The following is a 25,185-nucleotide window of genomic DNA, read 5'->3' as shown; positions in this document are numbered from 1 at the left end:
ATATGCATGCTATAACTTCACGAAACTATTATTTTCTTTTTGCTCTTCTTCAGATAAGCCATGGGAACTAATTATCATCGTTGTATATGCAACTTATAAATCTCACATTTTCTGGCATGCGCCCATTCATTCGTAAGGTTCGCCGTGAATTGGAATGCAGATGCAGAATTTGTTACACAACGCAAAAAAACACGGAGAGCGTTCTGACACCTTCTGAACGGCAGAATTTATTCAATAAATGCAAGTTATCTTTAAAGGGGATCCTTCAAAATCAATAAGGGCCCTTGCGAGGAAGCCATATCCGTCGAGTTGCGTATAAGTCAGTTTATGTCGAAGCATGAAACATGAGAACAACGAGCAATCCGATTCAAGCACAAAATTAAATATCGTGAAGCGCCTGAGGTATTATGGTTTTTTTGTGACGAAATAAAGATTGAGCAAGACCAAAAGACCAACCGTAGAAATAGTCCGAATGCCAGGTGGCTATGTTTCAATCCTACAGCACACGTTGTTGTCATGTAAACGAAGTTTACTACAGCCACTGCTATGGTTTTAGTTGTGGTGAGCAACAAAGGACATCCCATACTACTGTTCTTTACTCAAGGATTTCAAGTGATTCTGCTGGTCGAGGTTCTAGAGACAGTAATTAAATCCTGGATTGATATTGTACGCTACATCTTTAAGCAAATCTCTTCTCCTTCACACAAAGCGATGGCAACACAAGACCTTTTTCTTCTTCTTGATTGGCACAATAACCGCTTAAGTCGTGTCAGTCGTTTCTTTCTCGTGTTAACCGGCTTCAGTTGGACACACCACGTGAAACCAAGTCCTTCTCTACCTACTCTTTCCAACGTAAAGGAAGCATTTGTCTAAATGTCTAAACATCTTCCGCAGAATCTTTCTCTCAAACATTCCAAGTGACGTCTCATCGAATGTTGTCATCGTACAAACAATAGGGCATCATGCCCGCCCTTATAAAGTGTTAGTTTTGTTCGTCGAGCAAGCACTGTTCTACTTAATTGCCTACTTAGTCCAAACTTGTTGGAAAGAGATTTTCCGTTGGACTTCAAGACTCGCGTTGTTATCGGTGATAAGGTTGGCTCCTAGATAAACGAAGTTTCCTATAATATGGAAAGCATAACTGTCAGCAGTGACGTGGGTGCCGATACTCAAGTATGCCGACTGGTTGTTTGATGGCAGGAGGTGTTTCGTTTTGTGTCTATCACCAGATTCCTTCGCTTTGCTTCTTATCCAGTTTGGAAAAGGCAGACCTAACAGCGCGGTTGTTAAGCCCGATGATGTCACGCTTATCGCTCAACACATATCAGGCACACTTTATATTCCTCTAATTCTTGTCGTTTAGTGTATTTCAAGGCAATTAAGAATATTTGTATGTATGGAAGTGATCCAAAGTGATATGGGATGATGCTTAGTTGTTTCATAACTTATCAATTTGTTATCAGTTGTGCTACTACGCTATGATATTTTAGTAAATGTGATTGTAATTTTTTACATATGTACGTACTCGTATATTATATTTTGTATGTACATAATTCAATAAATTTCGATGTTTTCGCGCAAAAGGAAACATTCCACAAATTTTGGCGTTTACGGAAGAAAATTAAAAAAAAAAATTATCTAAAAGAAAACTGGCCGATCGAAGTATATTATTGGTATATTGATATACATAACTCGCAGCAGTTATAATAAAAGGTTTTTAAAAATTTACTCTGGCCCTATGCTTGGCAACGGAGATCAAGGAATGATGATGATTATGATAAAAATTGCTTATAAGCAACAATTGTCTTCAAAGGGTTAATAACCCCCAATCCTTTATAATATCGAAGGACCTATCAATTTCTTTTTCACTTGAGATCCGATGACTTGTTCAAGGCTTAATGTTTATAAAAATACGATATAATATTTGGTACCATTGGCTGTTCAGATCTACTCGGCCAAATAAGTTTCAATGTTCCTAATAGAGAATTTTGCTCTTATAATTCATTTTGTGTTGAAGTTCTTAGATCTAATTACGTAAATTTCGCCTCTCTTACAAGAGGATTTGAAGAAATTAATCAGGTTCCTACAAGTCTTGATCTTGGTTTAACGATGGCAGGCCTCTATTCAAATCACTTATTGTGTCTTATTATTTGTCAAATAAACCATCTATTTTGCTCTTAAGTTTTTGTTATTTTACCCTGTAAATCTAATCAGTATGATTGTTGCCACTGACTTAAATAAAGAAAAAGAAATAAATAAAATCAAAACGTAAAGGCGCCGAACACACACAGCAATTAAAATTTCGTTTATTTTGCCAGGCTTAGTAGCAGTTTTTCGTCACTCTAACTTTAGACCTGGTTTTAAGCGATAAAACCGACTTTAAAACGGCTATGACTAAGAAAAAATACATTTTTAAATTAGAGCAGGATTTAATGTAGCAATGACTATGAGCAGTTGCGAAAGGGGTGGCTATGGAAATGGTATCACAAGAAAAAGCTGTCTACGGTTTTCATACAAAATTTTCGATTAACTGAGATTTCGCAAACATAGGTACAGCATTTTATTCACATATGTAATCTATAGACCATATTTTTATTTCCTAGATTTGAGTTAAGAAATACATACGCTTGAAAATAAGATTCGTCTTCCATGAGTGAACAGAAATAGTTGCTTGGCTTTGCACAATTCTGCATACGAATATGTAAGTCATTAGCTGCTTTTGATTCGCCAACCACTTAACGACTTTCGAATAAAGCAACAAGTGCTTCCAATTTTTCACTAAGCGAGCAGAAAGCGGTTGCCATGATATTTAGTCATTATTGTAGTATGCAAATACTCGTATTTTAGCGTTAATATTATAGGCGTTGGCAAAAAGGTTCGGAGACACACTCTCCATATGCGGTTTTAAAGTCGAAATCTCTCGTAATAGGCATTGCGTCAGGTACATAACACTGCGGCGCATTTGAGAAGTGCTTGCGGATTCAAATTTGCTTTTCGACTGCTAGGAAGAATATAACTCATCGAGTAATCTTTAAAATGTATATGCGTATACTAGGTGGTTTAATAACGTTTGCGGTTCGATAAGAAAAACACAATTTTTTAATCTGACATAAACTTTATTATTCATATATTCTCTCTGAACACCCACGCACTTGTTCCAAAAAGATTCCATTTTAGGAATTCAAACTCTGAAGTGAGAACCTGGAAGGGCTGCAAAATATGCTTTCTCAGCTGTTATAACCTCATCATTTGATAAAAAACGATTTTCACGTATACATTTTTTTAAGTCTACAAACAGATGGAAGTCTCTAAGAGCCACTGATGAATACGGTGGGTGCTCCAACAATTCGAACTTTAATTCATGGATTTTAGCCATTGTCAAAATGCTCTTGTGACACGGTGCATTTTCTTGATGGAAAATAATTTCTTTCTTTTGCAAAATGGGTCCTTTTCACGAATGTTTTCCATCCAGCTGGTCTAAAATGTTACAATAATATTCAGAATTTATTGTTTTACCACTTAGCAGGTAATCCACAAACAAAATTCCTTTCGCTTCCCCAAAAACTGATGCTAACTCCTTCTTGTCCGATTTCTGGACACAATTCGTTTCGGGGCCGAAAAATCACTCTTAAGTCTTTTGTTTTGATTAAGAACTATGGTGATAGGCCCAAGTCTCATCCATAGTGACGAATCGATGCACAAAATCCGCTTTATCTTTTCGAAAACGTTCTGAATGTTGCTGAGAAAGTCGCATTCGAATGTGTTTTTTCCATTGTTAGCGAATGTGGCACCCATTGTGCGCACATCTTTCTGAAATCCCAATACTTCAAGGCTTGTACGACCTAATTTAAATTCAGCATCTTTCCACTGCATGAATTGATGGCGGAAAGTCATTATACACTTTCAATATTCAGTCATAAATTTTCTTCACCAAAAATAAAAATTCAATCAGCACCGCAAAACTTATTAAACAAACTATAGTTGTCAGCAGTTATGACATTATAAGAATAAAAATGATTAGTTGTCTTGCCTTTTAGAGCATAGTAGATATAGATATTTCTCAGTTATAAGAAATTGCTATTGGTAAAAAGAGGACAAGAGGAAACTATCAAAACTTACCCATGGCTAGAACGAAAATGTGTAGTTTAATGAGAACTTTTGTAATTAGCGATGATGATAATTTGAGTACTTATATGATAGTCAGCTGCCTTGTAGGGCAGTATTCATATGTACCTATATACTTGTATATACTTATATGTGAATAGCAAAGAAGTAAAGATATCAGAATTGAAATTTAAATGAAGAAAGCAAATTCTCAACAGCTGGATGCCCCTCTTCAACAATGAAACTCACATTTTAGTTTTTTAATACTTTTATGAATTTATGAATGAATTATTTAACATATTCGTTCTGGACACGGATAACAACAATCGCCGCACGGATAACATGGAGGATAACTTGGATAACTTGGATAACATGGACAATAGCATGGATAACAACATGGATCCGGTTTTCTACGCCGATCGATCATGCAGAGTAAGGGTGGAGGAACTTCGGTTAAATGCTCTCGTCGAAGTTTCCTAGCGGTAAATAAAAAAAATTAAGAGGCATTGTTAATGATCCGAAGTGAGTTGATTTTCATTCCGTGTCCAGTTCTCGAATAGTGGAAGTCAGTGATTGTCCCATAACCTTCAATTCAAGACAAACGCGTTTCGTTATGCCGAGGCCTTAGAATGTTTATTGAAATAATTCACCTTCAATTTGTAGTTAGTAATTTAGTACATAGAATTTGGACAAAAAAAGTTTAGTAACTAAATTTTTAATTTTGCATACTATTAATAATCACTTAAAATTTAGTGAGTCCAACAAGTCCGGGTACGTTTCAATTATTTAATAGCTTGATACAGAAATAGTATCTGCTTCAATTACTATTCGAAAACTGTTCGGAGCATAAGTTTGTGTTTGTTCGCATTGTTTAGCAGACGGTCGGTTAATTATGGGTGTACTAAACACAGTTCTAGAGGGGCATTACGCTTCTAGCACTTACGCCTGATATGCAGACATTCCGCCACCAGGTCCACCTTTTCCTTGTTTTAGATACTTCATCATATCAACACCACCACCTCCGCGCAATGGTTTGCCGTCGGGCCCGATTGCACCGCCAGGACCACCTCCTGGTCCCCCACCGAATCCTCCGCGTCCTCCTCTACCACCGCCAGGACCGAAGCCACCTCTTCCACCACCTCTACCACCGCCAGGGCCCCAACCGCCCCTACCACCTCTACCCCCTCCAGGACCCCATCCTCCGCCGGGACCCCAACCACCACCGGGGCCTCCACCCCAGGCGCCCCAACCACCTCCACCACCACCGAAATCGTAATGGGCTCCTGTAGCGCAGTTGTAGGACTTCATAAATCGGTTGGGTGGCAATGGATACTTCGGTTGTATATTCCAGTCATTCTCTACGTACTGTGTGCCATGATTTACCAAATGAGGTTTTTTGAGTCGTTCAGGTTTGATGACGCCTGCAGGTGGTGTCACACCAAAATCAAATTCCACATCTGAGTCGGTAGTATCAGAGAGTACCAACGTGCTATTACAACAGGCTATTTGACGCTTTCTGCATTCCTTGCTAACCTGATACTCTAGACGCTTCTTATCCAAGAAACTCCGACAAAAACACTCAATTACCGGTTTATGGCACGTACATTTAGCAAATCCCATATCTTTAAGGCAACGCTTCAACTTGCTCATTTCTACCACTAAAGGGTTTTTAGTTATTTTGAATTGTATGGGTTTCATATTGAGGTAGGGATCAGCACACTCCTTCAGCGCCTCTGCGTCCTTAAGTGGGCGCAGTGTTATGAAATACTCATCATTCTTTTTGCAGATGTGCAATGTGGGTCGCTGTACCATCTCTTCCTCCGATTCCTTCCCATCGCCTTTGCCTTGATTGCGATAGGCGTATTGCGAAACACGTATCGTATCGGCTGGGTAGTCTTTTAAAAAGAATCTCATTATCTCTTTGATGGGCTTGCGAATGGCTCCCGGCTTCCAACCCCGTCGTTTGCCACTAGTATCCAAATTCCACAACCATCCCATATTACGTGGCACATTCTTTTTACCGATGGAGAATCCATTAACACATTTCTGGTGACGATCATCTTTGGGAAAGAAACGATCGCCCCCATAAGTATAGCTGCAAAAAAACTCATTACCAACCTGCATGGATTGACAATTTATTAACCTACGCTTTCTTGTCTTTTTTTCTGGGTTCTGTGCCACTCGGCCCCGTTTTAGTCTGACCTTTTTTCTTTTGTCTGGGTGTTTTATCGCTTTCCTGGATATCTTGCTTTTGCTTCCCCGCTTTCACATCTCGTTGATCGTGCTTCCTTTGCACACCCCCTGATCCCTGCAATTCTTTTTCACATCTTTCATCTTGCTTAAATGGTTTATATTGGGCCTTCTTTATGTCATATAAATCTCTGAGCTCCGAAAATACACGAGCTAGATATGGCCGACAATCCTTGCTACTCGTCTTGCATACGTTGAACATTTCCTCAGACTCGCATTTTCCACAATCCTGTTCGAGGTCCTCGGGCGGTTTGGGGGGCTGAAAGATATCTTCACACAACTTACGTATTCGGCAATGGGCGCATATCTTGCCATTCTTGCATGTACACCGACATTCTTTCTTGTCCGGGGAAGAAGGCATTTCACCGTTCTCAGCATGGCAGCAGTCACTTAACTTCTGATCGGTGCCACTCGAGTGCTTGTCCAGATACTCTTGTAGTACTTGATCAGCGGTCATTTTTTCATTATATGGCTTCTCCTCCACATACGGCACTGGCTTATAACCACATTTTGGACAGCAGGCGAGTTTGGGTAGCCACGAAATGTTCTCCTTGCAGACGGGGCAGTGTCTGAGAAATTAGAGAAACATCAACAAACTATTAATAGATTTCCATAAAACTCACTATTCTACCTCGGGGTATGCATGACCGTTTGATTAGTATTGACTCCCCCCTGGGGACAAATATTAATAAGTTTTTCACCGGCGAAGGCGCCATTTTCCGTATGTTGGTTAGCAAAGCAGGAACATGGAAATCTGCAATCTGGAGATCAAGAGTTATTTAATTAAGTATTCATTGGATTCCTAATTAAAAATGCAATTTGATTCCACAGATTTGATTTTGCTACCTGAACTATCTCTAGTACTGCTCGAAGAGAATTTATTCTCATGGGGGCACTCCCGCATGTGAGTTGATGCACGACAGGAGCGCTTATCATTTGCTGCTGATATGGAATCGATCAGCTTTTGATAAGCGTGAGACATTTTCTAAATGAGAATGAATTCAGTAGATTATATGCTTTATACAACACAAAATTTTACTTGCACAAACCTTCAGCTCACAACATTCTGTATTACCGCAGGTGTTCAAAACATCCGGTGTTGGAACCAGCTGTCCGTTCATGGCGCGATAGCGTGACAAGTCGAGTGCTGTGGTAAACCTATTTCCATCACACGACTGATTAGAGCCGGGCATTAGGCTGGCACACTCGTCATCTTTGTTCGTATCGCCGACCACAAAGAGAATATCGTGCGGGTTGATAACCTTGTCCAAGTGATGTCGAATATCATCGCGATCTGCCGCAAAGTCATCACTACACGACGGTTGCATTTCGAAAGGACGAATAAAATATTTCTGAGGGGATTTAATATTCCATTCTAAACTTACCAATTTTCTTCACATTTACACTGCAATCGCACGATTACCTCAACAGCACCAACCTTATCTCCATTTAATATGAGTTCGCATTCGTCGACATGTGTGATTTCGCCAGCTGAATCGGCTATTTTATTAAGAACGCAATCTGGCCATATCATAGCACCGGAGCCTGCAAGAACAAGTAAGTTGTATACATACCTACGCACACACCTACGTTCGCATACACAAGCAAACATTAATTGCCGAGCAAACGGGAGATAGCCTACCTACAATTGCATTGCCATATTTAACAGTCATTTTGAGAGGATTAGCATCCATGTCGGCACGCAGCTCTTCTGGAGAGGAATCGAATTCATAGCTGCGTCCGGAACGAAATTCGGCCACATTGATACGGCTGGCGGTGATGCTAAGCGAGACATTATTGAAATTTACATCGACGGTAAATTGATTGGGATCATCAAATTTCTCTGCAGACGTGTCTATGCGCACTACGATGATGTCGAATATGTAGCCTGTAACCATAATTGTGGATGGTAACCGTTGTGTGAGTTGCCGAGAGTTCTTGGCTCCCACTACAATTTAGGTCATTTATGTAAAATTTGGCAAATTTGATTCTTTTGACCTTAATATATTGATAACTGATGGAGTATTTTCAGCACCGTTGTTTAAGGATTTTTTTTTGTAGTCTCCTGTTTATGTGCGATATTCCACAATCCTATATTTCATGTACATATATGTGCATGTGTATATTTGTATGTAACGAATACGGTTTTCAAAAGTATTCCCCGTTCACTCTCGACGAATTTTCCAAAAAGGATCTAATAAAGTAAATAAATCGAAAAGCTTATTGATTAAAAAATAATTTTTCACACAATTGAATTGTAATTCTTTCAACAATTTTGAAATAAATGATAATGATCGAAAACCCAATGATATACAACTCTGCGACGCACATAAAGCCCAAAGTTTTTTCATACGAGTTTAATGCCGAGTACCAATGGTGCGATCACACTTCTCCACAAAAAATGGACTTGGTCTTCCCAATAGGAAAACAAACCAAAACGAACATCCGCTTACCGAATCAATGGTATAACGCATCATTCAGTTCAATTAATGGAAGAACAGTTACTGCCTGTGGTTAATCAAATGCGGTTAGTTATTGGAATTTATAATTTATTGAATGCCAAGACAATTCAAGTACAGCCTGCGACAAAACAATATAACCTCAACAAAATTTGAACAGATTTGACTATTCTTCTATTCTTTTTTTGGAGAGTTTTCATTATTATTTTCATAAAATATAGCTGAATGTCTAACAAAAACCATGTTAACTCAAATCTCAAACTTTATACAAAAATTAGATAAGTTCCACAAACTATTCATCACAATTCCACGGTTTTATATAGCACGGGTATGGGAATAAGTTTTCGTCCTTCCTTAGCCAAAGTTAGTAATTATTTAAAGAATTAAATAATACAAGATATTCTGTGGCATTGGAAGCTATAACTTTACTCCATCTTTCATCTCCTGTGACGAAAAATTCGAGTTCTTTTGGCTTGATCCATTCAATGAGCCAGTTTGGGATGCTCTCGTAAGAAGTGAACCGCTCTCCAACAAGAGCTGACTGCATTGATCGAAACAGATGGTAGTCCGAAGGTGCAGTGTCTGGGGAATACGGCGGGTGGGGCAAGATTTCCCCATTCAGTCCCTCCAAATATTTCTGGACCGATTTAGCAACGTGTGGCTTGACGTAAAATCAGTTTGTCATGTCTACCGTCCCATTCTGGCCGCTTTTCTTGGAAAGCTCAATTTAAACGCATTAAGGATCGCCAGTGCCGGTTTCAAATGGTTTAAGAAGTTCATAACAGAAAACACCCTTCTGATCCAACACAACATAACCTTTGAAGCATGCATTTTTTTTTCGCTGTTGTTGTAGCAGCATAAACATTCCCCGTGCATATACGAGTAATGCTGCTGAAGTGACAGTCCTTGGCCGGATATAAATCCGGGTCGTTCCGGTTACGTAGAACCGACTGTCGTGGGAACGATGGACCTGGTTCACCTGGCAGGCTTCAACATTTTCGACGGTTAGGGTTTTCATAATAGATCCATTTTTCATCGCTAGTGACGATGCGTTCTGCCGTTCAAGAAGCATTTCACACGTCTCCAAACGTCTCTCGATATCCCTCTCCTTCAATTGATGTGACACCCAGTTACCTGCCTTCTGGACCATTCCCATCACATGCAAACGTTTATCGATGGTTGATCTGTTAACATGCAACTCTTTAGACATATCATCAAGGGTTCGACATGTGTCTTCATCCAATAATTGTTGTAGTTGAGTATCTTCGAAATCTTTATCCCTCACGTCGAAATCGCCACTTTGGAAGCGTCGAAACCACTCTTTACAAGTTGCATTTGATGGAGCGTGATTACCGTAAATATTGATTAATATACGACACGTTTCAGATGGACTTTGCTTTAAAAGGTAATAATGAAGCATGAATTCCCGCAAATGCTGCTTTTTCGGAACTAACGTAGACATTTTTGACGTCAGATAAAAAAGGATCTTTACGCTTCAAACGTATGTTGTTGTTGTTGTTGTTGTAGCAGTAAGGGATATCAACTGCTGCGATGGAGACCTCACATATACACCTTCAAATCACCAGTATATTACTAGAGCGAACACAAAAATAGTATCAGCAGCGATACGTCTTTTACGAGGGCGGAGACTTATTCCCATACCTACTATAATAAAGTTCAAGTTTAAGTACAATAAAATAGTCAAAAATGGCTGTTGTTGTTGTAGCAGTAATTCAAGCCCTGTCAGTGTAGTGTATATCACCGGTCGTCTTCGTCTAACTCATCTAAACGGTTCACTAGGCAGGGCTAGTTTACTGGGGCGGCAGCCCTTGGTCGGGAAAAACCCGTGTCATTCCGGTAACGTAGAACTGGCTGCCATGGGAATAAGTCAAAACTGGTGCTCTCTATTTTATCTCACATCAAGTAAAGGCTTTGTGTTTTTGGAATTTTGTATAACTATAAAAATTGTAAATTGTTTCAGGTACCGGTCTTCTGACACTCAATAACATCATTCAGCCTATGGCAGAAGTTTTTTAAATACTGCAACACCTGCATCTGGGGAGTAAAAGCTTCTTCACCTATCAGTCAAAATCGGTTCATCCGTTCCTGGGATTAGTGTTTACACCAAGGTACTCTAAACAGGCAACATCAATAGGGCTTCAACTTAGACTTATTTATTTGGTCTCTAAATAGCTAAATTTTATGTCAGTTACCGAACTGTAATTTTTTGTTTATATATTTTAAGATTCTAGGGGCCAAACGCAAATTTAAAATTCTTTGCTCGTTGCTTTTGCTCTACTGCTGTTATCTGTTTAATATACCTTGGTTTAGACAAAGTTCATACCGTTACACTATCTACAGCGTCCGCATGGGGGACCTATGTATGTATGTAGATTTATTTATCAATTATAGAGGACCTGAAAAGAAAACACAAACACATTTTCGAATTTCAAATCCATATTTAGGGTTGTAGAAATTTTAACATTTATTTCATAATCTAAAATTTACTCGCAATTTCTTCGAGTATATGGTGGAAGTAACATGATGCATTTTTTCCGTTCAATAAAGTTACAATTATTTTTAGCCTTTTAATTTTGAGTACTTACTATAACTTCCCGACATAAAATGCGAACTCTCCAAAATATGTCAACCCATAACAATAAATCAACCTGCCGATTAGCTATGCACACAAGGCAAAGTAAAAAATGGGAAAGATGGTTATTTCCACTTTTAACGGCAATGTAATTCATTAACAATAGTAAACCCCTGAATTCTATGCCACAACTTTTTGGATTTTGTGGCAGTTGTGCTTTTCTTCATATACTTTCGAAGCATTTACTGTCTAGCATTGACGATTTGCACGAATTCAGGCTTCAGAGATGCACCGCCCACCAGAAAACCGTCGATGTCGGGTTGTTTGGCTAAGTCCTTGGCGTTAGCCCCAGTTACTGAACCACCGTATTGGATTCGTAGTGTGTCTGATACTTCCTTTGAGATGTTTTCAACCAGCCATTTGCGCAAGAAGGCGTGCACTTCTTGGGCCTGCAGATATAAAACGATATTTATATGTAGATATTTATGTTCGTTATACAACATATTTTTTTTCTTTTGATATTTTAACCTACTTGTTCCGGTGAGGCAGTTTTGCCAGTGCCAATAGCCCAAACCGGCTCGTAGGCAATAACAACTTTGCTCCAATCCTTAACTTTCTGAGCTATCGCACACATTTGTCTGGCAACAACCTCTTGCGTCTTATTGGATTCACGCTCCTCTAGTGTTTCACCAATGCATGCCACCACTTTTAAGTCAGATGCTAGTGCATGCTCAACTTTTTCGGCAATGAGCTCATCACTCTCTTTGAAGATTTGGCGACGTTCCGAATGACCCAAAATAACCCAGCCAGCACCAGTGTCTTTGATAATGGCCGGCGAGATTTCACCTGTGAAAGCACCTTTTTCTACTTTGTAGGCGTTTTGGGCAGCAACATTGATGGAGCAGGGTAGTAAGCTACGCACGTACATGAGATAAGGTGCCGGTACACCCACATAAACCTCCGTGTTGGGATCTAAAGGTCCTGCAGAAAGTATTTTGCACAGTTCGGTGATTGATTTTTGGTTACCATTCATCTTCCAGTTACCACCAACACAAAATTTACGCGACATTTTCTTGCCTTTTTTATCTTTGTCACAGCTACTGAGAGAACGAGAAATCTGCAAACCAGTGAACTGAAGATAATTTTTGATTAATAAATTAAAAAACAATGATTAAATTACGAAAAACTCTACACACCTTATAAGAAGACGGTCGAATGAATAACCTTGCAATGACCCTTTCGGCGACTGTCAACATTTTTATTTTTCTTCGCTGGGCAATTCTTTGGAGTTAAAGTACAGTACGTAATAGAACGCTAGATGCAATGCAACTCTGTGTTGGAAGCTAGCGTAGTGAAACGACGGATGTCACTGCTGGCGTTCGATTATAAAACTCTAAGCGAAAATTTGTGTACTTCTTTTGTAACGGAATAAATTAAAATTCTTTTGTAAGTTCATATTTTCATATTTTTAACAATTAACAATTAACTCAAAGAAATAGTGTTTGCTGGGCTAATAAAGTATTAAAAGGTCTGTGTTTGCCAATAAAGTTTAAGCTTTAAACCTATGGAAAAGGGAAGTATTTATTAACAAGTTCACCGTACCACACAGGAAGAATAGTCAAAGGAGGATTAATAGAATTAAATATGTGTATATGTATGTGAATTGTTTACGTTTTATTGGACAAATTAGCTTAATATTGTCCTTTATAACATAACCTACATGCAGGCGGCCGCCATAGCCGAATGAGTTTGTGCCTGTCTAGCATTCGGAATTACTATCCCACCTCTTTAAATAATTTTTTTATGTTCTTTTATGGTACGTTCAGTTTTTTTCATATTTATTGAAAAATATATATGTATGTATGTACATTTTTATATTGGGACAATGAGTATATTTACACATTTGAATATACATATTTGATTGAACATATTTATATTTTAGGCTTCAAAAATTCATATACCGTAGTCTGTCGTAGATTTTCCTGTTTATGTTTCAGAAAAAGGTTTTCAAGATGACATTCTGAAGTCTTGGTGTATTGGAATCCCGTAATATCGTCTATTAGAAATTGTTTAATGCTTCAGGATATGACTTGATCTGACATTCATCCTGGACACATACATGATTTGAGTCTCCGCTTTCTCCGTCAGATAATTCCTCAGTATTAATTTCGTCAATGACAACGTCAATATTATTGCCTTCTGTATTAACAACTTCGTCGATTAAGGCCGGCGGGCCAATTAAAAGGTCAAAAAAATCGATTTTTTTTTTTCCTGAAATCAATAGCTTAGATATTCAAGAACATGAGACACAAATTTTCAGAGTTAAATTCCAAGTATTTGCAGAGCTACAGAGCCGAGCGTAGTGCGGCGTCAAGCAACCGTGCGCTTTTTGTTGTAGTTTGAAGCGCGTTTTCTCGGCTTTTCATTTTCACGATTTTACCAAATTTATGTACACGATTGCAAAAAAACTAAACGAGCTATCCATTTCATTCAAAATGCGTTATCTTCAGTATTGTTTTCTCTTCTATGTGAACTAAAAAAAACATCCAAATACTTTTTTTAAGCGACTTTTTTACCCAGTTGAAGAGTTTTTTTTTCCTTGAAAAACCACTTTTTTTTTCTACCTTCCCCAAAAATTCGAATTTTACGTGTTTCTCCCAATTTTCTTAGTTCACATCGAAGATAATTACATCAAAATTAATAATCTATTTTTTTTTTGTTTTCAGATGAAAATTGCAAGTTGTATCTTGTACAGAAGTTTGATACTTCAGTGGCAAGGCGCTCTGGGAATCTATTGATAACTCGGCTTACAATAGATTGTTGGAGATTGTACAAATTTTTTTTTTAATTCAAATATATATTAAACTATCCCCAAAACTTCATTTGGCTAATTGTTTTTTTTCTCATCCTACAACGCTTCGCGAAAACTACTGAATTTAGGACATCTAATTGGCCCGCCTCCCTTAACAAAAACTCTTCTGTATACTGACCTTGCTGATGTTCATTTAAAATCTTTATCAAAGCCGCTAGTGTCGATATGGGAATATCATCCTCTGCCTCGAAGTCAGAACATTCAAGCGGAGCTTTTTGAAACCCGGCTTTCGAAAAACAATTTTTATTGTTTCTGCCGTTACGTTGTCCCATGAAGATTTAATAAAATAACAGCCTTCAAAATGTCAAAAGTTTTTGAAAGTCTGTCCATTGGAATGCCTCCTAATTTTGTCAAAATATGTTTGATTATATGGCATCTGTAATGACACTTAAAATTTTGTATTATACCCTGATCGAGGGGCTGACAAACGGATGTTGTATTAGCAAGTAAAAAGATCAACTTTATGTTATCTAGTTTAATATCTCGAGGGTGAGTTGTAGCATTGCCCAAAAATAATAAAATTTTTCTCTTCTGGCAGCCCATTTTTTTATCAAGCATTTCTAGCCACTCACACATAATTTCACGAGACATCCAAGTTTTCCGGTTTGACTTCCATTCCACTGGCAAACTTCCTATATTGCCTCTTTTAAAGGCGCGTGGGCATGCTGCTTTTCCGATAACCAATGGCTTTTCTTTATCTCCAACCATATTGCCACACAATCCTCGAAATTAACCTCGGAAGATTCCCCACATATTCTTTTGAAAGTCACATTATGACGCCTACGCCATTTCTCCAACCATCCATTTGACGCAGAAAAATTTTGAATACCTAATCGGCCAGCGATTTCTTTTGCTTTTTCCTTTATAATAATACCCGATATTGGTATATTTTGGCTTCTGGCCTTAACGAACCATTCGAAACTCAAATGGTAAATTTTTGAGCCATCCGCGTTTAAGAACTTTTTCTTTTTGTTGACGTTATCACCTCCCATCCATATTTAAGCTCTTCCACCAAAACAATGAGATAAGCAATCAAAATGTATTAAAACAAATAAAACCTGATCCACTCCTGCTTAAATTTGGATGGAGGTAGTAATTAAAAGAGGTTTAAGTCAAACTTTTTTTTTAGGTTAATCGAGTTTAAAAAATTGAAGATATAATAAAATATACTAGGCGTACTCACTCGCAATCCGTTGCAAATGGTTATTGGATATCACAATACACGCCTTTGATGGGTTTATAATTTTGCACTGGTGTTAATTCGATGGAAAAGGCTCTATATCTGTGTTAATAATAATTTCGTGACTAGCGTTTTTTTTATTAGAAAAACAATGTTTTTGGTTTTGGTATTGTCTATAACATTTTTTAGTAACCTATTTGGACTTCTTTCATTGGGGTTATTTGGAAAAAAAGGTGTACGTCGATAAGCCAGTAACAATTCAAGAGCTAAAGGATGAGATAATTCGTCACATTAACGGCATAGAACCTCAATTATGCCTCAGCATCATCGAAAAGTTGGACCATCGGATGGAGGTGTGCCACCGAGGTTGCGGCGGCCATTTGACCGATATTTTATTCCATACGTAATTGAGCCATATCAATATTATCATAATAAAGAGAAATAAAAATAATTTCCTAAAAAAAAATGGGTTTTATTCAAAATCCTTGAAGCCCTTGAAACTTAACCACCCTTTACTATAGTGTATCAGTTAATCGTCGGAAGAGGCTTTTATCTGCGAAACCAGTAGGCCCACATCCTGATAGCTAGATAAACCATCCATTTGGCAGATCTTTCATTAGATAATCCTTCATTGGACACCTTTTTCAAAACCTTCGATTGGGCACGCGGGTATGGTCTTTTTTCGTCCTGTTCGAGGATCTTTTTTAAAAGGTTATATGCAAAAATCGAGCTCAAGTCGTTAGCTATAATAGAAATATGATAAATTCATGACTAAAGTCGAAAAAGACTGGCGAGACCCAGGTGCCCAACAGAGCGCTAAAAAATCTCTTATTGTAAACAATTTCTGTCTTGTAGGTTTTCTAGATATTGGAGGCACTTTCAGTAACAATTAAAGGGCTAGGGGTGTATGACTCTCACTTACGCAGCGGCATAGTAATGACGGCTAGAGGAAGGAATTGAAAGCGTCCCTCTTATGGAATTTCCCTGTTGCGAGGAACAGACTGATGATGAGGCTATGGAGATGATAAGGACAAAGGGTTAAGCTGCCTTTGCCAAAAATCTCATGAATGCATACCAACGGAGTAATTTGCATTCGCCTTCGCAAGAATTTATATGTGACTGAGTGCCATTATGGGCAAGAAGCAATGCTGGAAAAGCATCCTGTGCTTGGCGGATATCAGATGGCAAGTTTTACTCCCTGCACTTGAGAGAAATCGCATGTACATATCTCGACTTTTGAGAGCAATTTCGACACAAAATTTCCAAGCAATAGAGAGTGGCATGATAACTATCGAACTTCACGCAGTCGTGCAGCTATTTTTTTTTAGTTTTTCTAAAGATGGTCCAATAATTTTATTCACTCCTAGTACATATGTATATATGTATGTACATTGTACCATAAGTTCAAATGTATTTATTAAGTTAAACTTATTTATCAAACAAAATGTTACAATTGAAAGAAGGAATTAATAAAAATGAAGTTTCACACGAAATACTCGGAAGGAGCATACAAACAGATGCACATGCGTGCATGAATGCAAATATGAGCCCATGCCCACTTCGTATAAATATGTATAGTAGGTATGCATGTGTGTATGGATTTACTCTTTCAAATGTAACGTGAGAACTACAGCGGCAATCCCACATTTAGTTGCTTTGGTTCTGTATTTATGTAGACAGGCTTGCAAACAAATGAATGATATATGTATGTATGTACACGTAAGTATATATCTACATACAGTGACTCGAAGATTGTTCGCACAGTTGATCAATAAGGCAGCCTGACAAGTGGTGGTGTTTGATATTTAGCTACCCCAGTTCTGGAACTTACATACCTTGTAGGGATTTCAACCCCATAAAATATTACCTATTTATGGCCGTTTGAAGAGAAAGAAAAGTGAGTGGCTTACTCGTCCTATGCTCTAATAGGAGTTAAAGAAAAAAACTAAATAATACTCGGATTTCCAGCAAAGAAATGATAACAGGTTCCATTGGAAAAATACAGAAGGTTTCGCATATCGCGTTACAGACACTCGGCTCCAGAGGTGAACCGAGAAAAAAATGTGGGGGTTTCTTTTTTTAACCCTGGCTGTGCTCGTTCTTTTGACCCAGTTTGAACTTAAATAAGAAACAAATAATAGTTAAAAAGGAAAACCGATTTGATGATTTTGAGTTATTTTTATTTTTTAAATATTGTACATAAAAGAAATTTTAAATATATATCATATTATTTTTCATATTATAATCATAAAATAGACAAAAAGGTATATGACTGTAAGTAGAGATGCGATAATACTTTATATATTTGTATGTTTATGTTTTCCTCTAACTCCTAGTGGAGCAAAGGGCGCCAGAATGCGAGAAGCGGAACACGATTGTTGTTAGACGAATCGACTAAGGATAAAGAAAAAATTAGTAAGGAAATTGTCAATAATTGGGGGATGAGGGTGGGTGGTTTAATCTCGCTGCGTTCGCGTCTGCTTGGCTCTCAGTGAATTCGACAGAATCAGCGTTGCGCCGATGTAACATCAGACGGCAACGAAGTAACGTGGGGATTTTCGCATTGACTTTTCTTATATCTCTAACGCAATCTCAGAATCAGCTGATTCCTTTAAAATGACCTTTTCACCATGGTTGACTCTACTCATCTATATTTCTGCTGCTTGCTTTGAGTCACTGTATGTTAGTGTTTGCTTGCTTTCATTTGCCATATTTTACTGATCGCCATGGGTGAAATTTAATATGGATATGTTTTTATTCAGTTCTCCTATACTTTATCTTCATTACAATTTTGTGTTTTGTTACATTCCTTTAATTGAGCATTGTGTACGAGAAGCACATATGTACCTACATATGTATGTAAATATGTCTGTACGTATCTACAAAAACTTAATATTTATTCTGGTATTTAAATGTGGATATGTACGTATGGATGTATGCATATCTAGTATATTGCCTTTAAATTTGTGCTTAATATGTTCGTAATTAAAACGCCAAATGCCTTTCTGCGTGATTCGGGCGCGCAGTTCGCGAGCGACACGCTCTCACTTAAGATGTGTGGCGCGGGAAGATCGCCCATGATCGGATTGTCAACGCGCAAGGTCCCTTTCACAACGCAGCTGGCAAAGTTCTAAAACCACGCACTACATACATACATACATACATATGTATGATATTATTAATTTAATATCTTAACAGACTTGCGTACATACAGATGTTTGTATTTATTAATGGAATACCCTATTCCATTTGCTGCAGGTATCCGGTAGGAAACAACGAGAACTGTGTGTGACTTAAGGCGAACCGCTTCGCGTTTATTCCGCAAATAACTCGATCAAATGAACTAATCGCGTTGCCGCTTATCTCATCAACATTAAAGGCATCCACTTGTTGCGCCCGCGTTCACTATGTGTTGGTGTTTGCGCGTCTACTGGACCGTTTTGCATAATTTGTTTGCGCGCTTCGTGGCGAATGTGGTCAATTCTGTTTACAAAAACGATATGTGTTGGTGTTTTTCGTGTTGCTCCCGTTCTATTTGCTGTTTTTGTTGCGATCACTGTTTGGTTTACAAACAAACCCAACGAGTTTCAAGTGAGCTAAACGCCGGCGAGGAAACTGAGTTCGCGATGAGAAGTGGGGGAGAAATTCAAACAAGAACGACGTCACCATTCTCACATCACGATTATGTCATAGTTGGTGAGTTCGCCAAACAATTCGCCTTAATACAAATACAATTGCTGCTTTTGATTTTTAATAAATATTGGAGTTTTTACTTATATATTATATATAAGTATATATGTACTTATGCAAATCTACACTGACTCTTTTATAAACTATCCAATTTGAACCAAAATAATCGTTTCCACGACAGTCGGTTCTACGTAACCGGAAAGACCCGGATTTATATCCGGCCAAGGACTGTCTCCTCAGGAGCATTCTCCGTATATGTATGGAGAATGTTTAGGCTGCAAAAACAACAACAATAATAACAACAAATATAATATATTCCCTAGCAGTGCAAGTGTTATTAAACTCATTTGTTAGGTGTGGTTTTACAAAAACAACAATGTACTAAAAGTAAAATGCTATAAACTAAACTTTTCATTAAAAGGTCACAGCAGATCAATTCAAACTAAATGCAAAATAATTTTATAAATCGAAAATTTTTAAAGAAATTTAAGTAAAAAAACAACATAAAATTTAATTTTTCAAAAAAAAAAAAAAAAAGAAACAAAACAATAAATACTGGGAATTGGTCAAGAAAAGACAAAGTATATATTTTTTATTCAAATTTATTGTATCGCCTGAGAAGTGGGACCTCTCCAAAATAATGAACTTACTCTAACCAAGGCCGCATCGCACCATAAAATTTAACGTTTACCGGAACAGGGCAATCTTTTCTGTTGCATCGAATCATTTTATTATCGCTTTTTTTGTTAAAGGTGGTTAAGTTTCAAGGGCCGGTGTTGATTTTGAATAAAATACAATTTGTTTAGGAAATTATTATGATTTCTCTTTATTCTGATAATATTGGTATAGCTCGCTCAATTAGGTATAAAACAAAATGCCGGCCAAATGGCCGTCGCGGCATCGGCGGCACACCTCCATCCGATGGTCCAATTTTTCGATGACGCTGAGGCATAATTGAGGTTCTGTGCCGTTAATGTGCCGAATTATCTCATCCTTTAGCTCTTGAATTGTTGCTGGCTTATCGACGTATACCTTTTCTTTCAAATAACCCCAAAGAAAGAAGTCCAATGGTGTCAAATCACATGATATTGGCGGCCAATTGACATCGCCGCGACGTGAGATTATTCGGCAATCAAATTTTTCGCGCAAAAGAGCCATTGTTTCGTTAGCTGTGTGACAAGTGGCACCGTCTTGTTGAAACCACATATCGTTCACATCCATATCTTCCAATTCGGGCCATAAAAAGTTCGTTATCATCTCACGATAGCGAACACTATTCACAGTAACTACCTGACCGGCCTCATTTTGGAAAAAATACGGCTCAATGATGCCGCCGGCCCATAAACTGCACCAAACAGTCACTCTTTGTGGGTGCATTGGTTTTTCGGCAATCACTCTTGGATTATCATTCGTGCAAATGCGGCTATTCTGCTTATTGACGAATCCACTGGGGTGAAAATGTGCCTCATCACTGAAGATGATTTTCTTCACGAAGTGCGCGATATGCATTTTGATTTGAATTTTCATAATAAGCCTGAATAACTTTAACGCGTTGCTCGATTGTGTATCTTTCCATGATTCAAATTGAGTTAGTCTGAAATTGAAAAATGCCAAATGAAGTGCAGAAAAAAACTTTACGTTTAGGTGTGGTTCACATTCAACATCAGCCCTTAAAATTTAACCACCCTTTATATGAATACTTATGAAGGCAGGCAAGGCATCCGCTGCAAACAATGCACGCCTTCAGTTCCCTCGAGTTCTCTTTTATGTCTCCTATTAGTTTCCATTTTTTTCTAACAATTCAAATTAAACCCCATATTTTTACACAGATGAATTAAAATCAGCTGGGCAACGCTCCCCTTCACTTTTCGTATAGGTTAGGAAATGTTGGACGTTTGCCCGGTGAGAGTGCAACATTTTGAGAAAAGAATATAAAGCTCTATTCATATGCTGAGAAGAAGGCACGAAAAGTTGATAGCCCTGGAGTCCTGCTATTAAATGTTTTGGACAGAGAAAATACGGAGGTTGTAGGGTTATGCAGGACATGTTTTTGGACAATTTTAAGACGGCATTTGAACCAAAATTTCCACCTACAAATTTGACTATTTTCGACGAATGGGCGATGGAAGCAATATTTTGACTGAAGTATCGGGTTTCAGAAAGCTGTGCGCACAATCGGTGCCATATTCGATAACAATGGAACAAAAACACATTTGAATGCGACTTTCTCAGCAACATTTAGCGCGTTTTCGAAAGGATAAAGTGGATTTTGTGCGTCGATTCATCACTATGGATGAGACTTGAGTCTATCACCATGATCTTAAATCAAAACAGGAGGCTAAAGAATGGTGTGAACCTGACTAGTCGGCTTCGAAACGAGTTCGTGCCCAGAAATCGACCAAGAAGGTATTTACATCAGTTCTTTGGGATGCGAAAGGAAATTTGTTGGAATTTGTGCAAAGCGTTTTTCATTAAATGATGAGGTCATAACAGCTCACTATACTGAGTAATAAAGTGTATTTCAAACCATAAAATTGTGTTTTTCTTATCGAACCGCAAAACTTATTGAAAAACCTAGTATAATATGTCTATGTGCGAACAGGTATGAAATTCCATTTGATTAAAATTTCTTTTGAAATATCGCAACAAAATCACAGTTTTCACAAACTTTCAAAGTTTTTATATGTTTCAAGTACAGTAAAATAAATAAATAATGCGCAATGTGTTAGGATTCAGAAATTAAAGGCAGATAGTTTGTTCTGACGTTCTACGTATGCGCAGGTTTTACATGCATTGGTATCTGTGTATATACAGGGTGGCTGATGAAAGCCGCTACCAAAAAAAAATTGAATGACTTTTTTTCTTTTTAAGTTATCTGTTCCATTTTTGTTTTAATTTGCAGATTGATCTTTAAAATTTATTAAAATGGATAACTGGGACACGCAAACAAGAATTTGGATAGTCCGCCGCCATCACGCACTGGAGTCCGTAGTTTTGGTACAGAGAGAGTACAGGCGGATGTTTGGCGGCGATCCCCCGAGCAGATGGACCATAATGAGACTGGCAAGGAACAGTCGCAAGAAGGCCTTATCATCGAAACCCACCAGTTCGGACGGAGGAAACGATCGCTGCTGTAGCTGCAGCTATACAAAGCAATCCAAGGGTTTCAACAAGAAGCTTATCTGCTCAACTTGGTGCCAGCCGACAGTCTTTGCAAACAATAATGCACAAAGATTTAGACTTATTTCCCTACAAAATTCAAATGGTTAACAAACTGAATGCAGCAGACTTGCCGATTCGCTTGGAATTTTGCCAGAAGATCCTGCAAATGGTGGAAGAAGACCAAAACATGTTAAACTGCCTTTTCATGTCTGATGATGTCCATTTCGATTTAAACGGCAATGTGAACAAACAAAATTGCCGAATATGGAGTACTTCTAACCCACAGATACTCCACGAGACGGAATTGCATCCTCTTCGCGTGACAGTGTGGTGTGCGGTTTCTTCACGTTGTATTGTCGGGCCTTATTTTTTTGAAGAAAATGGTCACACCGTTACGGTTACTGGAGACCGTTATTTGAAAATGCTGAAAGAATTTTTCTATCCAGAACTACGCCGAAAGAGAATTCCTTTCAACTCTGTGTGGTTTCAACAAGATGGGGCAACGTCTCACATAGCCCAGACTGTTATGACAGAGTTGCGACGAAAATTTCCCAATAAACTGATTTCAAGAAACTCCGAATTTCATTGGCCCCCCAGGTCGCCTGACCTTACTGCACCTGACTTTTTCTTGTGGGGTTTATGTAAACAAGAAGTTTATAAAACAAAGCCAACAAATTTGGATGAACTAGAACAATCCATTCGGGCAACAATTGCGGCTATTCCTGTCGCAACTCTCAAAGCAGCAATGAACAACTTTTTACTAAGATGCCGCACTTGTGTCAACGAGCATGGGGGGCATTTAAACTCAATTATTTTTAAAACTAGTTAAGCTACATTTAATAAAATTTAATGACCTTCAACTTGAAAAAAAATAAATGAATTCCATACACTAAAAAAAAAGTTATTTGAGTTTCTTAATGTAGCAAAATTCATCAGCCACCCTGTACATATGTATGTACGCAATAAACACATTCAAGCGATTTTCTTTGTTTCGATTTGTTTAGTTCCGATTTTCCTATACATTTTTTATATATAAAGTCTCTTCATGTAAAAATTAGCCAGTAACAAAATATTGCTGTTGTAGCCGAAAGTGTTGAAGAAACCCCAGGTTTATCTATTCCTCGTCGTTCTTTGGAATTAGGCATTCTACAAACGTCGTTACACCGTATTTTGCATAAAGGTTTGGGACTTAAGGCTTATAAAGTCCAATTAACACAAGAATTCGGCCGATCATCAACAACGGTGTGTCTTTGCTGATTGAATCGTTGAAATGCATGAAAATAATCTGGAATTCCATCGAAAAATTATCTCGAGTGCTGAGGCCCATTTCCACCTCGATGGCTTCGTCAACAAGCAAAATTGTCGGATCTGGGGCTCAGAAAATCCAAGAGTTATTGTTGAAAAGCCTCTCTATCCTCAACGTGAGACTGTTTGGTGCGGTTTATTGTCCGGTGGAGTCATTGTATCTTAGTTTTTCGAAAATGAAGCTGGAACAACAGTTACGGTGAATGGATTGCGCCATCGAGAGATGATTAACGATTTTTTATGGCCGAAATTCAATGGCATTGATCTGGACAACGTTTATTTTCAACAAGACGGCGCTACGTGCCACACAAGCAACGAACCCATTGATATTTTACGGGAATAATACCTCTTATTGGAAAACCCTTTACGAGCTTACAACACAAAATATACCTTGAATGCTTTCAATTTGTATTTCGGAAACTGCAGCAACAGTGACTGGAGGCTGTGTGAGTACGGTGTCAGCAGTGCATACCTCTATATGCCGATTCCTATTTAATAAATGACTCTAAATAAACTATAACTTTTGTTTAAAATATATTTACTTACATTCTCTATTTGAATCACTGTTTCTATTTAAACTTAAAACTTTTACTCAATTCGCAAACTTTAATTCGTGTTTATTTTTGCTTTGCGATCAGCTGTTTGTCTCCCTTGCGAATTCTTACAAGTAAAAATTTATGAAGTAAAAACTTGCAACTTCCCGTCGAAATGAAATGAAATGCTCTCTCACTTTCCCGAACTTTGCAAGTTTTTTGGATACATGAACAGCAACATTTGATAATTTCAAACAATTGTTTCTTTTGCTTTTTGCTTTAGATGACATTGATGCGAATTACCTTCAAATTGAGCGTCGAAAAATTGAGACAGAACCCTATTATCGTCTAGTAGATCGTGCAACGGCTGAGGATATTTTGAGCAGCAGGGAAGATGGTTCTTGTTTAGTGCGGCCATTTAAAGAAGCGGTAAGTTTTGGTTCAGTGGAAACTTACCTAATCGGTTATCATCATCCGTATTTATGTACAATATATGATCTAATTTGTTACTTCGAAACCAGCTACTTTGTAAAAGCTTTCGTCATACAATTTTTAATAAAATTGTATACCTGAAGACACGATATATGTATATACAATTTGTTTACATTCTAATCCATTTGCTTTTGTTTCATTTATTCGCAGGACTTCTCAGTTAAATACATCGTAACGGTTTATGCGCAGCAGCAATATTTCCATCTTTTCATAAGGCAAATAAACGGCAAAGACCTGTACGGCATAGGTCAACAGAAGCCAAATGAGAGGATCTTCAGTTCGCCCAGCGATATAATCGACTTCTACGGCTTTAATACATTACAATGTACAAATAAAAGCACCAGTGTAAGTTTAGTACTAAAACCCATAGTTTCATAGAACTTCGCAAATGTACATAAAGTAGTTTAATGGACTTTAAATAGTTATTTATTTATTTCTAGATATACGTATACATGTATGTTTGCATTACTTTCTGTTTTGGTTATTAAAAACTAAATATGTACAAATTAGAATTGACTTAGGCACTACTTTAAAATGCTTGTATG

The 25,185-nt window shown here is 37.9% G+C and overlaps 3 protein-coding genes across 4 annotated transcripts; 1 reads left to right on the top strand and 2 right to left on the bottom strand.

The window, feature by feature from the left end:
- Positions 1 to 4,350: 4,350 nt before the first annotated feature.
- LOC128860945 (uncharacterized) lies at positions 4,351 to 8,615 on the bottom strand. The gene is made up of 8 exons (XM_054098759.1): positions 7,997 to 8,615; positions 7,740 to 7,899; positions 7,404 to 7,665; positions 7,201 to 7,339; positions 6,986 to 7,115; positions 6,252 to 6,923; positions 5,048 to 6,199; positions 4,351 to 4,580 (listed from the first exon to the last, which is right to left on the bottom strand). The coding sequence occupies exons 1-8, from the start codon at positions 8,250 to 8,252 to the stop codon at positions 4,397 to 4,399; spliced, it is 2,955 nt and encodes a 984-aa protein (XP_053954734.1). The 5' UTR covers positions 8,253 to 8,615; the 3' UTR covers positions 4,351 to 4,396.
- Positions 8,616 to 11,273: 2,658 nt separating this feature from the next.
- LOC128856092 (triosephosphate isomerase) lies at positions 11,274 to 12,710 on the bottom strand. Its single transcript, XM_054091469.1, has 3 exons — positions 12,603 to 12,710; positions 11,939 to 12,538; positions 11,274 to 11,855 (listed from the first exon to the last, which is right to left on the bottom strand). The coding sequence occupies exons 1-3, from the start codon at positions 12,660 to 12,662 to the stop codon at positions 11,649 to 11,651; spliced, it is 867 nt and encodes a 288-aa protein (XP_053947444.1). The 5' UTR covers positions 12,663 to 12,710; the 3' UTR covers positions 11,274 to 11,648.
- Positions 12,711 to 12,766: 56 nt separating this feature from the next.
- LOC128856093 (uncharacterized) lies at positions 12,767 to 25,104 on the top strand. Of its 2 annotated transcripts, XM_054091471.1 has the most exons (4): positions 12,767 to 12,852; positions 18,717 to 19,154; positions 24,432 to 24,577; positions 24,791 to 25,104. In XM_054091471.1, exons 2-4 carry the CDS (start codon positions 18,866 to 18,868, stop codon positions 25,016 to 25,018), a joined length of 663 nt encoding a protein of 220 aa, XP_053947446.1. In that variant the 5' UTR covers positions 12,767 to 12,852; positions 18,717 to 18,865; the 3' UTR covers positions 25,019 to 25,104. The 2 variants fall into 2 exon arrangements, with proteins under 2 accessions (XP_053947446.1, XP_053947445.1); XM_054091470.1 differs by lacking the exon at positions 12,767 to 12,852 and having other exon boundaries at positions 18,480 to 19,154.
- The last annotated feature ends 81 nt before the right edge of the window (positions 25,105 to 25,185 follow it).

Source organism: Anastrepha ludens, chromosome 2 (genome assembly GCF_028408465.1).
Source record: "Anastrepha ludens isolate Willacy chromosome 2, idAnaLude1.1, whole genome shotgun sequence".
Classification (NCBI taxonomy): domain Eukaryota; kingdom Metazoa; phylum Arthropoda; class Insecta; order Diptera; family Tephritidae; genus Anastrepha; species Anastrepha ludens.
This window is presented reverse-complemented; position numbering and strand designations above follow the sequence as displayed.

Bases quoted from the DNA above. Each gene is read 5' to 3' on its own strand.
- LOC128860945 (XM_054098759.1), bottom strand. From the start codon at position 8,252: ATGGTTACAGGCTACATATTCGACATCATCGTAGTGCGCATAGACACG. The intron at 6,924-6,985 runs GTAGAATAGTGA...CTAATTTCTCAG, and splicing joins ACGGTCATGCATACCCCGAG to ACACTGCCCCGTCTGCAAGG. The intron at 6,200-6,251 runs GTAGGTTAATAA...GTTTTTTTGCAG, and splicing joins AGAAAAAAAGACAAGAAAGC to CTATACTTATGGGGGCGATC.
- LOC128856093 (XM_054091471.1), top strand. From the start codon at position 18,866: ATGTGTTGGTGTTTGCGCGTCTACTGGACCGTTTTGCATAATTTGTTT. The intron at 19,155-24,431 runs GTGAGTTCGCCA...TTTTTGCTTTAG, and splicing joins TCACGATTATGTCATAGTTG to ATGACATTGATGCGAATTAC. The intron at 24,578-24,790 runs GTAAGTTTTGGT...ATTTATTCGCAG, and splicing joins TGCGGCCATTTAAAGAAGCG to GACTTCTCAGTTAAATACAT.
- LOC128856092 (XM_054091469.1), bottom strand. From the start codon at position 12,662: ATGTTGACAGTCGCCGAAAGGGTCATTGCAAGGTTATTCATTCGACCG. The intron at 12,539-12,602 runs GTGTGTAGAGTT...AATTATCTTCAG, and splicing joins TTCGACCGTCTTCTTATAAG to TTCACTGGTTTGCAGATTTC. The intron at 11,856-11,938 runs GTAGGTTAAAAT...TTATATCTGCAG, and splicing joins AAACTGCCTCACCGGAACAA to GCCCAAGAAGTGCACGCCTT.